We start from the raw sequence: 14,255 nt of genomic DNA on the forward strand, positions 1-14,255 counted from the left end.
TGGTCACAAGATCACAGAGGCACAAGGTGAAGCAGGAGAAATCAAAAGGCACAGATAAGGAAGCTGACATAGTTTTATCCGAGACCTTTTTTGATCAGATAAGTGGGACAGAGCAGGAGCAACCAGGTAAACATGCAAGTATCTTTAGCTCTGCTAGGCTTATTGAGTTACAGCAAAAAGATGAGGAGTTAAAACAGTTATATCAAAAGGCATTTACAGAGAAGGAGAGTGAATGCATGCCTGTGTGTTATTACTAAATAAATGGTATCTTACTGAGGAAATGGAGACCATCACACATTCAAGCAGATGAGAAATGAGCAGAAATTCACCAAATTGTTTTGCCAGTAGGATATAGAAAGGAGGTGCTGTGAGTGGCACATGAGCTACCATTTAGAAGTCATTTAGAGGTGAGGAAAACACTGGCTAAAACATAAAGACATTTTTACTGGCCTGAACTAAACAAGGATGTAGTTGAATTTTGCCTTTCGAACTCAATATAGGTTTGACCAGGGTCCCTCCTTAGATTCCTGAAACGTTGTCTATACACTTCTGGTACAAGCTCATTATGTCAGCTAATTGGAAAACCACAGGCAGTAATAAAACCTGCACCTTTAATGCCTATACAAGCATTTGAGGAACCTTTCACAAGAATCTTGATTGATTGTATAGGTTCCCTACCTCAAACAAAAAGTGGGAATAAGCATTTATTAATAACAATGGATATGTCAACTAGATTTCCAGAGACAATCCCATTACGCAACATCACAGCAAAAGGGGTTGTAGAAGAATTATTTAAATCTTTTGCGAGATACGGACTACCAATAGAGATCCAGTCAGATCAAGGATCAAACTTCACATCCAAACTATTCAAGAAGGTTATAGATAACTTGGGAATAAAGCAATTTAAATCTACTGCGTACCATTAAGAATTGCAGGGAGCGCTAGAGAGATGGCATCAAACACTAAAGACTATGTTGAGGACTTACGGTCAGGATTATCCAGATGATTGGGATAAGGGAGTTCTGATTGTACTTTTCGCGGCCAGAGGTGCACCAAATGAATCAACCAAATTCAGTCCACTTGAATTAATTTTTGGGCAAGAAATAACAGCACCATTAAAATTGATTAAGGAGAAATTAATAAGTTAGATTTCAGAGACCACCTATTTGGACTATGTGTCACATTTTAGAGAACGATTAAATAAAGCTGGAGAGTTGGCTGGCATTTATAAGTATCACAGCATACAATGAAACAGGAAGATTAGATTAGATTCCCTACAGTAGGGAAACAGGCCATTTGGCCCAACAAGTCCACACCGACCCTCCACAGAGTAACCCACCCAGACCCATTGCCCTACCCTATATTTACCCCAGACCAATGCACCTAAAACTATGGGCATTTTAACATGACCAATTTACCTGACCTGCACATCTTTGGATTATGGGAGCACCCGGAGGAAACCACGCAGACGCGGGGAGAATGTGCAAACTCCACACAGCCAGTCGCCTGAGAGCGGGAACTGAACCCAGGTCCCTAGCGCTATGAGGCAGCAGTGTAAACCACTGAGTCACCATGCCACCTCAAAGTGGATAAGAAATCACAAATCCACAATTTTGCAATTGGGGATAAGATATTGGTGTTACTTGCAGTAACAGGTGAGCCTTTAAAAGCAAGGTTTAGTTGACCTTAACAAATTGAGAGAAAAATGAATGAGGTGAACCACTTGATAAGGACTCCAGACAGGAAGAAATCTCATAGAGTCTGCCATGTGAATGTGCTCAAAAGGTATTTTGATAGGGAAGGAAAACAAGAGGAGAAGGTGTTAATGATCACAGCACTGAAGGAAGAACCAGGTTCAGAGGATTTTGAATTGGACATTCCTCAAATCAAGTTGGACAATGAAAACATTGTCAAAAATTGGGATAAATTATTGAGTTACCTTCCACAAGAAAATTGAAATGACCTGAAAGAGTTATTACTATCACATGGGAAGGTATGCGGAAATAAACTGGGAAGTACTAACTTAATTGTGCATGATGTAGATATAGGAAATGCTGTTCTGATTAAGCAACATCCTTATAGGTATAACCCTCTAAAGTTGGCACAGGTTCAGAAGGAGATCGAGTGCATGCTCCAAGATGGCATTATCAAAGGGAGTTACAGTGACTGGATCTCACCATAGTCATGGTGCCAAAGCCAGATGGTACCCAGCAGTAAAGTGTGGATTATCGCAAAGTCAACGCCGTTACAAAGACTGATGCATATCCAATTTCAAGATTAGAGAACTGTATTGAAAAAGTGGGGCAAGCAACTTATATTTCTAAGTTGGACTTACTCAGAGGCTACTGGCAAATACCTCTGTCAGAGAGAGCAAAGGCAACTTCGGCTTTCGTAAAGCCAAATGGATTATAATCAGTTCAAAGTCATGCCATTTGCTATGAAAAACAATCTGGCAATATTTCAGAGACTGACTAATAAGGTCATTGCCAGATTACCCAACTGTGTGGTGTATATTGATGACCTAGTGATTTTTAGTCATTCATGGAAGGAGCACTTACAACATTTATCAGTCTTGTTCAAACGTCTTCAGAAGACAGGCTTGGTGGTAAACCTGGCTAAAAGTGTATTTGCCGAAGCCAAAGTCACATTCCTGGGCCATGTTATTGGACATAGACAAATGGCCCCACCGGGATGTGAAAATGAAAGCAATTAGGGAATTTCCCACACCATCGATGAGAAAAGCAGTACTATGGTTCTTGGGATTGAGTGGATTTTACCGAAAGTTTGTGCCGAACTTTAACAGTGTGGCTGTTACACTCACCGAATTGTTAAAAAAGGGCAAGAAGTTTCCGTGAACAGCAAACTATCAAAAGGCATTTGACAGTCAAAACACGGTGTTAACCAGTGCCCCAGTGTTAGCCACACCAGATTACGCGAAGCCTTTCAAGGTGACTATCGATGCCAGTGATGTGGGTGTCAGTGTGGTGCTCCTGCACGAGGATGACAAAGGAATAGAAAGATCCATCGGGTATTTTTCTGAGGAGGTTGAACGTTCATCAACAGAAATATTCAAAGGTGGAGAAAGAGACTTTAAGCTTGGTGTTGGCATTACACCATTTCTGTGTGTGTATTACAAGCAATGCATCTGAGACAATCGTATACATTGATCACAACCCGTTAACATTTGTGGAACAATTTAGGGATATAAATGCCAGATTGTTTAGATGGAGCTTGTTGTTGCAGCCATTCAATTTGACAATTGTGCAGGTGGCAGTTTGCAAAAACGTGGTTGTTGATGAGTTATCGAGATTCGAATGAGATACGACGGTGTTCAGTGGCGGGTGTGCCAGGGCCTGAATTCACATATGGTTGTGCACGTCTGCATGTTTATAGTTAGTATGGTATATATCTGTGTTTTAGACTACTAGCCAGTTTGTTTTTGGTATTGATGGTTCATTTTTCATTTAAAAGGAGAGGTGTCATAAAGCTGGTCCCTTTTTTCTAAAAGCTGTTCCTTTTCTCAAGGACACTGGGTCCTTGACTTTTTTCAGAGGGGTCATAAAACTCTCCCAGTTCCGATTAGACTGGTTTGGTACAGAAATGAAAGGGTATTGAGAGGCCATTTTGTTTATATGTAAACAGATGAGACCTCAGACCAAAGTGGTCATGTTTTGGAAGTGACTGGTATAATGAAAGGGGAGTGGTCAGCTCTCTAGTTGAGCAGTTCAGTCCAGAACTAATTAGGAGTTCAACAGTGAGCTGAATGGAAACAGGTTGCTAAAAAACTCTCTCTCTCTTTCTGCCCTTCTAATTTCAACCTGTAGGCATCTATTGCATTTTTTAACTGTTGTTTAAGGGGGTTTGCTTATTGGGATTGTTGTGTATATTCAGAACAGCATAATTAAGTCTAGTTTGGATAGATTGAGTTCTGTGGGAGTTCTTTATTCTGCTCTTGGTGTTTCATTGTGTAATTTTGTCAATAAATTTCTGTCTTTTTTAAAATCTTGTAGTCAACCTAGCTAACTTACTCTGGGTAATTTTCACTGTACGCTTACTGAAACAAATTGCAAAGTTATGGTCTGGGTTATCTGCTCAAGAATGTTTTGAGTGGTCTGGCGTGGTCCATAACATCTGGCACTGAAACTTTCCACAGAATTGTTATGGACAGAAGGCAGCCAAGCTACCCATCATGTCTGCATTGTCTCTGTGAGCACTTTAACTTTGTGAATTTTCCCCAGAATTCTGTACTTTTTTTATTTGAATAACTGTCCAATGCCACTTGAATGCCTCAACTGAAATTACCTCCCACACACTTCGAGCAAATGTATTCCCAGACTGAAGTACTGGCTGTGTACCTTCTTTTAGCACACTATGCAAGCACATAAACATTTATGTGTTACCAAGCCAATTTGCTGCTTTCAAATGCCTTATCGATGTCATGGTCTTAACTTGCATCATGACAAACTGTGTTTTTATCTGAACCTGTTAAATAAAACTTAGATTTCAGTTTCGGGCATAAGCCCGAAACGTCGACTCTCCTACTCCTTGGATGCTGCCTGACCTGCTGCGCTTTTCCAGCAACACATTTTTCAGCTCTGATCTCCAGCATCTGCAATCCTCACTTTCTCCTTATATTTCAGTTTACCTGACATAGGTTCTATTTCTGAGGGTTCCATATCAGGACAAATAAATGGAGAGTGTTGATCCTTAGTTTGCTTGATATTCCGGTGAAATCCCTGAAAAGTACACAATGTAAATAGGATTGAATCTTCAGAATAACTTCCAAATGATTAAAAAATACAGATCTGATGTACAAAGTCTGGCAGACCTGGGATTTAGAATGTGTTAATTTTGGATTTGCACAGGTTATGGATTATCTGCTGGATCAAATAAGAACACACAGGGTGTTTAAGTTCAGAACACAAGAACTGGAGCAGCAGTTAACAAATAAGCCCCTCGGGCCTACTCTGACATGTGGTACAATTATGACTGATCTCATCCCAACCTCAACCTTGCTGCCCACTCTCCATTACCCTTCAACTTATTACAAATTAAAAACCTATCTCCTCCTTCAATTTACTCAATGTCTCAGTATCCATCTGAGATAGTGAATTCCATAGATTCACAGCACTTTGAAAGAAGTAATTCATCCTCATGTCTCTTTTAAATCAGCTACTCTGTCTCCTAAAACCATGGTCAGAAGTCACACGATACCAGGTTATAGTCCAACAGCTTTATTTGGCAAGTCTTTGCAGGTGATCAAAAGTGTCAAACGCTGTGAGTGAAGATACTCTTAATTACCTGAAATGATCTTACCATCATTTCTCTGCATAAAAATTCTGTGTCTATGTGCTTCCCTCCACTTCACCTGATAAAGGAGCAGCAGTCCAAAAGCATCTGATTTCATGTCCACCATGTCCACCCCAGTCCACTGGCACATCCACATCATGGCTGCCATTGACACTCCTAAAAGCATGACCTTTCTTTCTAGATTGCCCCACATGAGAAAAAATCCTTTCTACGTTTACTATGTCATTCCCCTTTAGTATTTTATAAACCTCAATTTGATCTCCTCTCATTCTTCTCAACTCGAAAGAGTATAGGCCTAAACTGCTCAATCTCTCTTTGTATGTCCAATCCCTCACCTCTGGAAAAAAATCTAGCGAAACTTCTCTGAACTGCATCCAATGCAATTACATCCCTCCTCAAGTAAGGGGACCAAAATTGTATTCAATACTCCAGGTGTAGTGTCACTGATATCTTGTACAGTTGCAGAAACACTTTCCAATTTTCATACTCTATTCTTTTTGCAATAAATGCCAAAGTTCCATTTGCATTCATGTTATGCTTATTCGTGCATTTTATATTCATATTTGCGAATTGGCCTGAGGTTGTTTATCCTTTTGTTTTCTGAATTCTGCAATCTCTTCTCGACACCTGTATTAACCCCCAAATATTAGAGCAAAAGTGAGTTCCTTGAATTTAATCTTTGAATAGAAACAGTTTGAGAGTGAAAAATACTGTTCAGTAGTTACAATGATTTCAAGAATATCATTTATGTAACCACTCAGAGAGAAGAGTACTGTACCTGCAGTATTGCTGTGCCTAAACTGAGTTACAATACCACTTTAAATTGAATTCTGTGTGTTCAATCATGGATATTGTCTTCCAGTTGCCTTTTTCAACAAACAAGTCAAATTTCACTTGCCTTTTTCGAACAGTTCGGATAATTGTGTACCTATGTGTTTGTTACACCTGCATTTATCTATGTTCTCTCCTGTGAATAATTTTTGCAAGATGTCAAGTCTTTGTATTTATAAAGAAATCAGTATTAACAAAGGAAATTCAACAGAACTTTGCAAATTTAAAACAATACATATGTATGACCTGAAAGTAATGGGGTTCCTCTCGGTAAAGCTGTGCCCAGTCTATATGCATAAGGCAATGCCACTGTTGACAATTTGAATGCAAAGTAAGTCGCACCTCTCTGACTATCTATGCAGTGGTTGTAATGAGGTCAGCCAATGGACCTCATAGAGTATGAGTTCCCTGATTGGGGCAGTTAATCTGGTCCAATCAGGGAGACCTGGCTGACAGAAATAAAGAGAAGTGTCAGAAGTTCTGTTCATTCTGAGGGAGCTCGATCAATGTCAAGGATACTTCTTGTGTAAATAACAGGTGACTTGGTGATAGATAGCAGCCTCTGTGGTGTTATTTCAATCTAATCTTCCGTAATTGAATAAGCTTCTCAGGGTAGAAGCATTTTAATCCCTGTCAATACAGATTCTGTTCTAACTACCTGTAAAATTAATATGTTGAAGATAAAGGTAAGAGAAAATATATTTTGTGTGACAAATATGAAGCACACTGTTTATTAATGCATGCCTTTGAACCTTGAACTACTTTGTACTGTGAGCAGTGAAGTTTCACTGAATCCATGCCATTACTTGCATGTGTCTTCCACAACATCGGTTTCAATGACTACCATAGAAAAATGAAGAAGAGTCGGCAAGGATTGAATGCTACTGGCCAATGTGCAGTACAGATGAATCGTCTGTGAACATCTCATTAGACTCTCATATCCTGTGATCCCTCTTGCTCAACAAATGATAGAAGGAATGTGCAATCTGAGAGGGTATTGGAGGCAGCTACTCTATTTAAGAAGCATCTGGAGGAGCACCTAACAATTCTCCCTCAATAGAATCAGTTGGTAAATTGGGCAGAGCAATGGCAGACAGAATTTAATTCTGGTAAATGTGAGGTGATGCATTTTGGTAAGTCTAATAAGGTAAGGATAGGGCAGGAGGGTGGCTCAGTATTTAGTAGTGCTGCCGCACAGTGACGGGGACCCAGGTTGAATTCCAGCCTTGGGCAACTGTCTGTGTAGAGTTTTCACATTGTCCCTGTGACTGCATGGGTTTTCTCCGCGCACTCCGGTTTCCTTCCATGGCCAACAATGTGCAGGTTGGTCATGCTAAATTACCCATAGTACGCAGGGATGTGTAGGCTAGGTGGATTAGCCATGCTAAAATAGGTAGGAGGGTGGGTCTGGGAGGGATGCTCTTCAGAGAGTCAGTGTGGTCTTAATGGGCCAAATGGCCTGCTTCAACATTGTGGGAAATGATTCCATATGCTCAATGAATGGCAGATCCCTTTATGGGAGCACTAGACTTGAGTATGAATGCTGTCATCCTGAGAGAGGACAGCACATTTTGGGACCACTGAAACATTGTCACTTCCCCAAGCACAGTTGTGCAGCCTGCAAGTGTGCACTCGTAGTTTTGAATGGAAGTTACAGTGTGCCGAGCTGAGTAAACATCTCAACCCTTCAAAATAAATGCATAAAACTGAGGATGTTGGAAATCTGAAACAAAAACAGAAAATGCTGGAGAAACACCGCAAATCTGGCAGCAGCTGCTGAGAGAAAAACTGAGTTAAGTTTTGAGTCCAGTGACCCTTCATGAGAACGCTTGGGTTCCAGGTGCACTGCGGAGAAACCAAGCCAGACTCACACGGATCATTTGCTGCAGAAGGGAAATCAGAAAAAAAGACTCTCCCACAGTCCAAATTACTTCCTCAATCCAAAGTGAAAGTGAGAATGAGAATGGAGATTAGAGGGAACTGAAACAATCCACATTGAACACTTGTATCACCACGGTCTTCAATTGAAGTGAATCAAACATTACCCCACAGTTCTAACCATTATGTGGAGTTGGTAATCAGGTTTACTTCTTGGATTTAATCATTAGGTGTGGGTACCAATGGCTAGGTCAGCATTTATTGCCCATGCCAAATTGGCCGTACTTGCTGACATCAAGACCTTCAGGCAATTACCCATGCTGAATCATTGAGAAATGCATGGGTCTAAGCCCTAATGTCATCACAAGGACTTTACATGCGATGTAATGCACAAATTCGTTACTATACATGCGGAAGGAAGTCGGTGTCCAATTTTGGAGTGGGTTTCAGTGATGGGGAGAGTGTACATGGGAAATGTGGGAGAAGAGGGAGACTCAAGGAGCTGGGAGAAGCTCTCCACAACTTTCTACATGCCACGATGTCCGTGCCTCTGGCTTCTGGGCTTTCATTGTTGACCCCACCTAACCTCCGGATCCCAAACTCTTCAACCCCCCCATTACCTCTGAGGGGAACTCTCAAGGGCAATAATGAATGGGCAATAAAATGTTGGCCAGCCAGAAATGTTCATGTCGCATGAGTGAATTTAATTAAAATAACCCATCTTGATATCTACTCCCATCCCATACATCCCACTCTCTCCTGCACACCCCCATATACTCACCTCTCTAGTCTCCACCCATTTCCCCCTCAGTCTGTCCTGATCTCTTTGCCCTCTGCCCCATCCTGTTCCTCTTCACCCCTATCTTAATCTCTTCTCCCCCATTCTGGCCATGTGCCCCAACCTGAAATCTGTACATATGAGCATCAAAGCAGCACCGAGCATGCATCTGTTGGCATCAGCAAACACAGCCTTCCCAATTACCATTTAGCAGGTAATGGTGAATTGCCTTTTTGAACTGTTGCAGTCCTTGTAGACTTGGTACAGCCACAATGCTATGGGGAAGGAGTTCCAGGTTTTTGATCCAGTGCAGTGAATGAACCATCATGTCTTTCCACGTCAGGATTGTGAGTGGGCTTGGAGGGGGCCTTTCAAATCATGGCATTTCTAAGCATTTTCTGCCCTTGTCCTTCTAAACCATAGAGATTGTGGGTTTAGAAACTTTAAAAATCTGCAGCAAATAATTTAACTAATGACTCCCTAACGTGTGTCCACCAACGACAAGGCACAGTCAGGCATGTGATGGAACACTAGCTACTTGCCTGGATGAATGCAGCTCCAGCAACATTCAAGTTGCTTGACTCTATCCATTCCAAGACAGACTGCTAATGCTTTGGTATTGCCTGTCCCGAATACCAAAGATCCTCAGGGTGGACCCCTGACAGCTTTTACAACTCTGAAACAGAATGCACTTTTCTTTAAAACTGAAACATCAATCTCATCTAGTTTGGTCACAGCAAAGTTTAGCAGATTCAGAAAGATCTGATGGTGACCAGCTGTAATAGGTCAAAAAGATCAACATCGATGAGTAGCCAGAATGCATCCAACAGATCCTAATCCTATTGATTTAACATTGCAGCTTGTTACAGACCTGAGGGCCAATTGCACTCAGATACCCTGAAAGTCTGCAAGAGAAGATTAGATTTCCTACAGTGTGGAGACAGGCCATTTGGCCCAACAAGCCCACACTGACCCTTTGAAGAGTAACTCATCCCAGACCCATTTCCCTCTGACTAATATATCTAACACAATGGGCAATTTCTCATGGTCAACTCACCTGATCTTTGGATTATGGGAGGAAACCAGAGCACACAGGGGAAACCTACGCAGACTCGGGGAGAAGGTGCAAACTCCACATAGACAGTAACCTGAGGCGGGAATCGAACCCAGGGTCCCTGGCACTGTGAGGCAACAATGCTAAGCACTAAGCTGTCTGTCTGTCTCACCTACAAACATCCCCTGACCCCTGGAACGTTGAAAGGAAACAGCACTCAGAGACTCTGTAACAAAGAACTTCAGTCCGGTTGACCAATTATTGAACTGGAGATCTTCTGTGGTCAACAACAATATGATAGTATCACCAAAAATCAAAAGATATGTGAGAAAGTCACATAATTCCTTTCTTATAGCTTTAACTCTTGGTCCACAGAATTTATTATTTTTTGGATTAAAATTTCCACCCGCGGTGTCTCTGCAGAACTGCCTGTCTGCTATGTCTTGCCTGTCCTATTTCAGAATTAAAACATGTGCTGGGTTTAAAGAAGTTTTGTTTAATTTTGGATATTAGGAACTAATTATCTATTTTGACACTTGCAGAAGGATACATTCATTATAATAAATAAGTTTTGTTTCCTTGTTTATCGATCAGACGTGGTGTGAGTTCTTTTTATCGATGGTGGTCGAAGTCAGGCAAATTAACTGTATTAGCAATTACATTGGTCATTTATACATTGACAAGTTATAGGCTTAATTTCCAGTGCTCTCCTCCCATCAGGGTCTCAACCTTCCCACCAGAATTGATAGTAATCACTGAAGTCAATAAATGATAGCAAACAAATGCAATTCTTTTGCAATATCCTGATTTTTACAGAAAGTACTGGTCAAAAGAATCAGTTGCTGAAAAAACAAGATTGCTTTATAATTTGGTATATGTAATCCATTGAAAACAATACTGTCACAAAAGTTTCCATTTTCTCAGCTGTTATAACAGCCTAAATGAGCTCCAAATACATTTACACTGGCACTGCAAAACGCACTTTATATGTTGTTCCGATCTGATAGCTTGCTTTCTAACAGTGTAACACTCCACTGAATGTGAGATTTAATTCTCGTGCTGTTACCAGTCTCCATTAGGCAGTGAAAGACAGAGCAGACATTGTGAAAATGAAGGCTTCACAAATGAAAACACAATGCTGAGCATTATGCAACTCACAATACAAATTACGAAAAGTTCTTCATGGGATAATTCACCATAAAAATTAAATGCCGCATCAGCTAATGTTTAAGCTAAATCCATTTGACATTTAATATCTGAATTGCAAATCATACTTACACTGGCTCCAAACAGTGAAATATAATTTTTGATCCCATTTTCATAACTGTTCCACCACTGAGAAGCTGTAATAAAAATCAACATTGAGTGAATTGATAATGTGCAGCTAGTTAGCACAATCCTAGGTGCTAAGGGAAGCAGTGGGTGATGAATACCTTGTGCATTTGAACCGAACAATATATAGATGGAGAGGAGCAGTGCTGTCTTTTCCATAGTTCACATGGCAGTGAAAGTCAGCAGCAGTCAGCAATTGTTTAAAGCTTATGGAAGTGACAACAGATGGAACTGATTACTCACTCCTATTTCATGGAAGGTCTCAGCACTAGCCTGGTGGTAAAGGAGAATGCAACTGGTTGTGAATCCGATTAATATCAGGACCAGGCAGACGCACTGCTCTAGCACTTTCAAAGGAGAATAAAGATAGCAATCTGCTGACGGTGACATAGAGATGCAACAGTTATTTAATTAAATGCATATGGTTTAACTCGTGGAGTGCCAGGATTCCTCTGCAGTTAACAAATATGAAATTAGCCCAGACTTGTCCAGAAGTTTAAATCAATCTAATAATAAAGTATTTTTTTTAAAAACTCATTGTTTCATTCTGTAACCAAGACCTTGTAGGATAGGAATATACTTAAATCATTAGCACTGCTGCAAAATATCTTTCCTTACAAAATTTAGTTTTTTTTTGAAAATCAGCCATGATCTGAAATGGTATAGCCGATTCAAGGGGCTGAATAGCCTACTTGTGCTCCAATGTTCCTCCATGTCGTGAACTTGAGTTTCATACTTGCTAAACTGGACAGCATATGTTCAGCTTCCTTCTATTGGATGTTTGAAGCTTAACATGTGATGGAGAAATGACCAGGATCCTCTTGGATCATATTTCTGCAGGATAAATCCCTTTTACTCCTTGTTATGGACCAGACCAAACCTTCTCAAAATATTCAGCAAATATTTCTTATTTTAAAGGTCAATGGAAGGTCTTGCTTTCCAGGTGCCATTCAATTGGTCAAACTACCACATTTCATTGTATTTTAAGAACATCCACTGTTGTTAAAATACAACAAAAGAAATAAGGAATTAGAATAACTTAACTCTACTAGATAACTTAACAGAATAATAAGTATAGTAATATGACTAATTAACTGTTCCAATATGATAAAACACACAAAACATCCAATAAAACACACCCCTTGGCAAAAGGCAAATTCAGAAAACAGATGGTCTCACATCCAACTCCAGCAGCCCAGGAAGAAAACATAAGAGAAAATTCTGAGAGAGTATCACAGTGAGAAGACATATACTGCAGCTTCCAACCCTGCTGAGACCCCAACAACACTGTGGGCAGCACGGTGGCACAGTGGTTAGCACTGCTGCCTCAGAGACCCGGGTTCAATTCCCACCTCGGGCAATTGTCGGTGTGGAGTTTGCACATTCTCCCCGTGTCTGCATGGGTTTCCTCCAGGTGCTCCGGTTTCCTCCCACAGTCCAAAGATGTGCAGGTTAGATGAATTGGCCATGCTAAAATTGCCCCTAGTGTTAGGTGTAGGGGAATGGTTCTGTGTGGGTTGCTCTTCGGAGGGTTGATGTGGATTTGTTGGAACAAAGGGCCTGTTTCCACACTGTAAGTAATCTAATCTAACAACTGTTGCTGCTGAAAATCCTGGTTCTGTAAGAGCTTGGCCACACCCATTCAGGCTGCTTCTATTGCTCCAACTTAAAAAAAAGGACAAACTGTTTGCTCTGGTAGGCTGCAAGGTGCCTCTGCCTTAAAACCTCTCTTTTTTAAACAGCCAGAGCCAAAATAACCTCTGAAAGCTATAGCGTTGTCACACACATCAATATGTTTGGATTAAGGCTAGCTGTGAAATGCATTTGATAATGAAAGGGCTGAACTCATGTAAACTACAAACTTAGAAACATATGTATCATCATAGGAACTAGAGCAGGAGTGGACCACTTAGCCTCTTGAATCTCCTGTATTATTCACTGCAATTACAACTGATCTGAATACTTCACTCTCTGGCCAACCCTCATAACCTTTCACTCCCTTGCTTCATGAGAATCTAATTACTCTGCCTTAAAAACATCCAAGGACTCTGCTTCCACCTCCTTCTGAGGAAAAGAATTCCAGAGACTCAAGCCTCTGAGAGAAAATAATTTCTCTTTATTTCTGCCTCAAATACTTGTCCCTTATTTTTAAACAATGGCTGCTCACTTTAGGCTCTTCTACAAAAGAAATATCTTTCTCGCATGCACCCTGCCAAGATTTGCCAGGATCTTATATTTTTCAATCAATTCACCTAGTACCAGCAAGGACGGTGATGGCCCGTTAATCCAGCAACCCAGATAATAATTTTTTTGGGGACATGGGTTCGAATCCTACCATGGCAGATGGTGGAATTTGAATTCAATAAAAATCTGGAATTAAGACTCTAAGGATGACCACAAATCTACTGGAAAACACCACTTGCTTCACTAATGTCCTTTAGGGAAGGAAACTCACCTTTCCTCATCTGGTCGACATGTGACTCCAAACGCACAGAAATATGTGGTTGATTCTTAACTGCTCTTTGGGCAATTAGGGATGGCAATTCATGCAGGCCTAACCCTCATCCCATGCATTAAAAAAAATGATACAAGCCCAGCCTGCCCAAATTTTCCTCATAAGGCAATCCACCCATTTTAGATAATAATTATCGTTCTCTGAATTTCTTCCAACATACTTATATCCTTCCTCAAAGGAGAGAAATAATACACACAAAACTCCAGAGGTGATTGCATGAATATCCTAAAGCATAATCTCCCACCCTCAGCTATCTCAGAGGGTGGTTAAGAGTCAACCATATTGTTGTGGGTCTGGAGTCACATGTGGGCCAGAGCAGGCCAGGATGAAAAGCTTCCTTCACTAGAGGGCATTAGTGAGCCTCTTGAGTTTTTACAACAATTGAGAATGGAGTTGTGGTCATCATCAGATTTTTCATTCCAGATTTTTTATTGGACTCAAATTCCACCATCAGCCATAGTGGGGTTTTAACATTGGATCCCCAGTACATTACCTGGGTTTCTGTAATACTAGTCCAACAACAGTATTGCTAGGCCATACAATATAATTACGGTATT

At 40.7% G+C, this 14,255-nt stretch overlaps 1 protein-coding gene across 2 annotated transcripts in view; it reads right to left on the bottom strand.

The window, feature by feature from the left end:
• si:dkey-177p2.18 (phospholipase B1, membrane-associated) overlaps window positions 1-11,493 on the bottom strand; it is a 71,660-nt gene extending 60,167 nt beyond the window's left edge. The window contains exons 1-3 of one of the 2 annotated variants that reach the window (XM_043698463.1): window positions 11,427-11,493; window positions 11,130-11,194; window positions 4,646-4,736 (exon numbers count right to left, since the gene is read on the bottom strand). In XM_043698463.1, coding sequence (XP_043554398.1) covers window positions 4,646-4,676 — 31 coding nt within the window. In that variant the 5' untranslated portion in view covers window positions 4,677-4,736; window positions 11,130-11,194; window positions 11,427-11,493. The other variant, XM_043698462.1, reaches the window with a different exon arrangement.
• Between the last annotated feature and the right edge of the window lie 2,762 nt (window positions 11,494-14,255).

The sequence above is a fragment of the Chiloscyllium plagiosum genome, chromosome 10, assembly GCF_004010195.1.
Source record: "Chiloscyllium plagiosum isolate BGI_BamShark_2017 chromosome 10, ASM401019v2, whole genome shotgun sequence".
Classification (NCBI taxonomy): Eukaryota; Metazoa; Chordata; class Chondrichthyes; order Orectolobiformes; family Hemiscylliidae; genus Chiloscyllium; species Chiloscyllium plagiosum.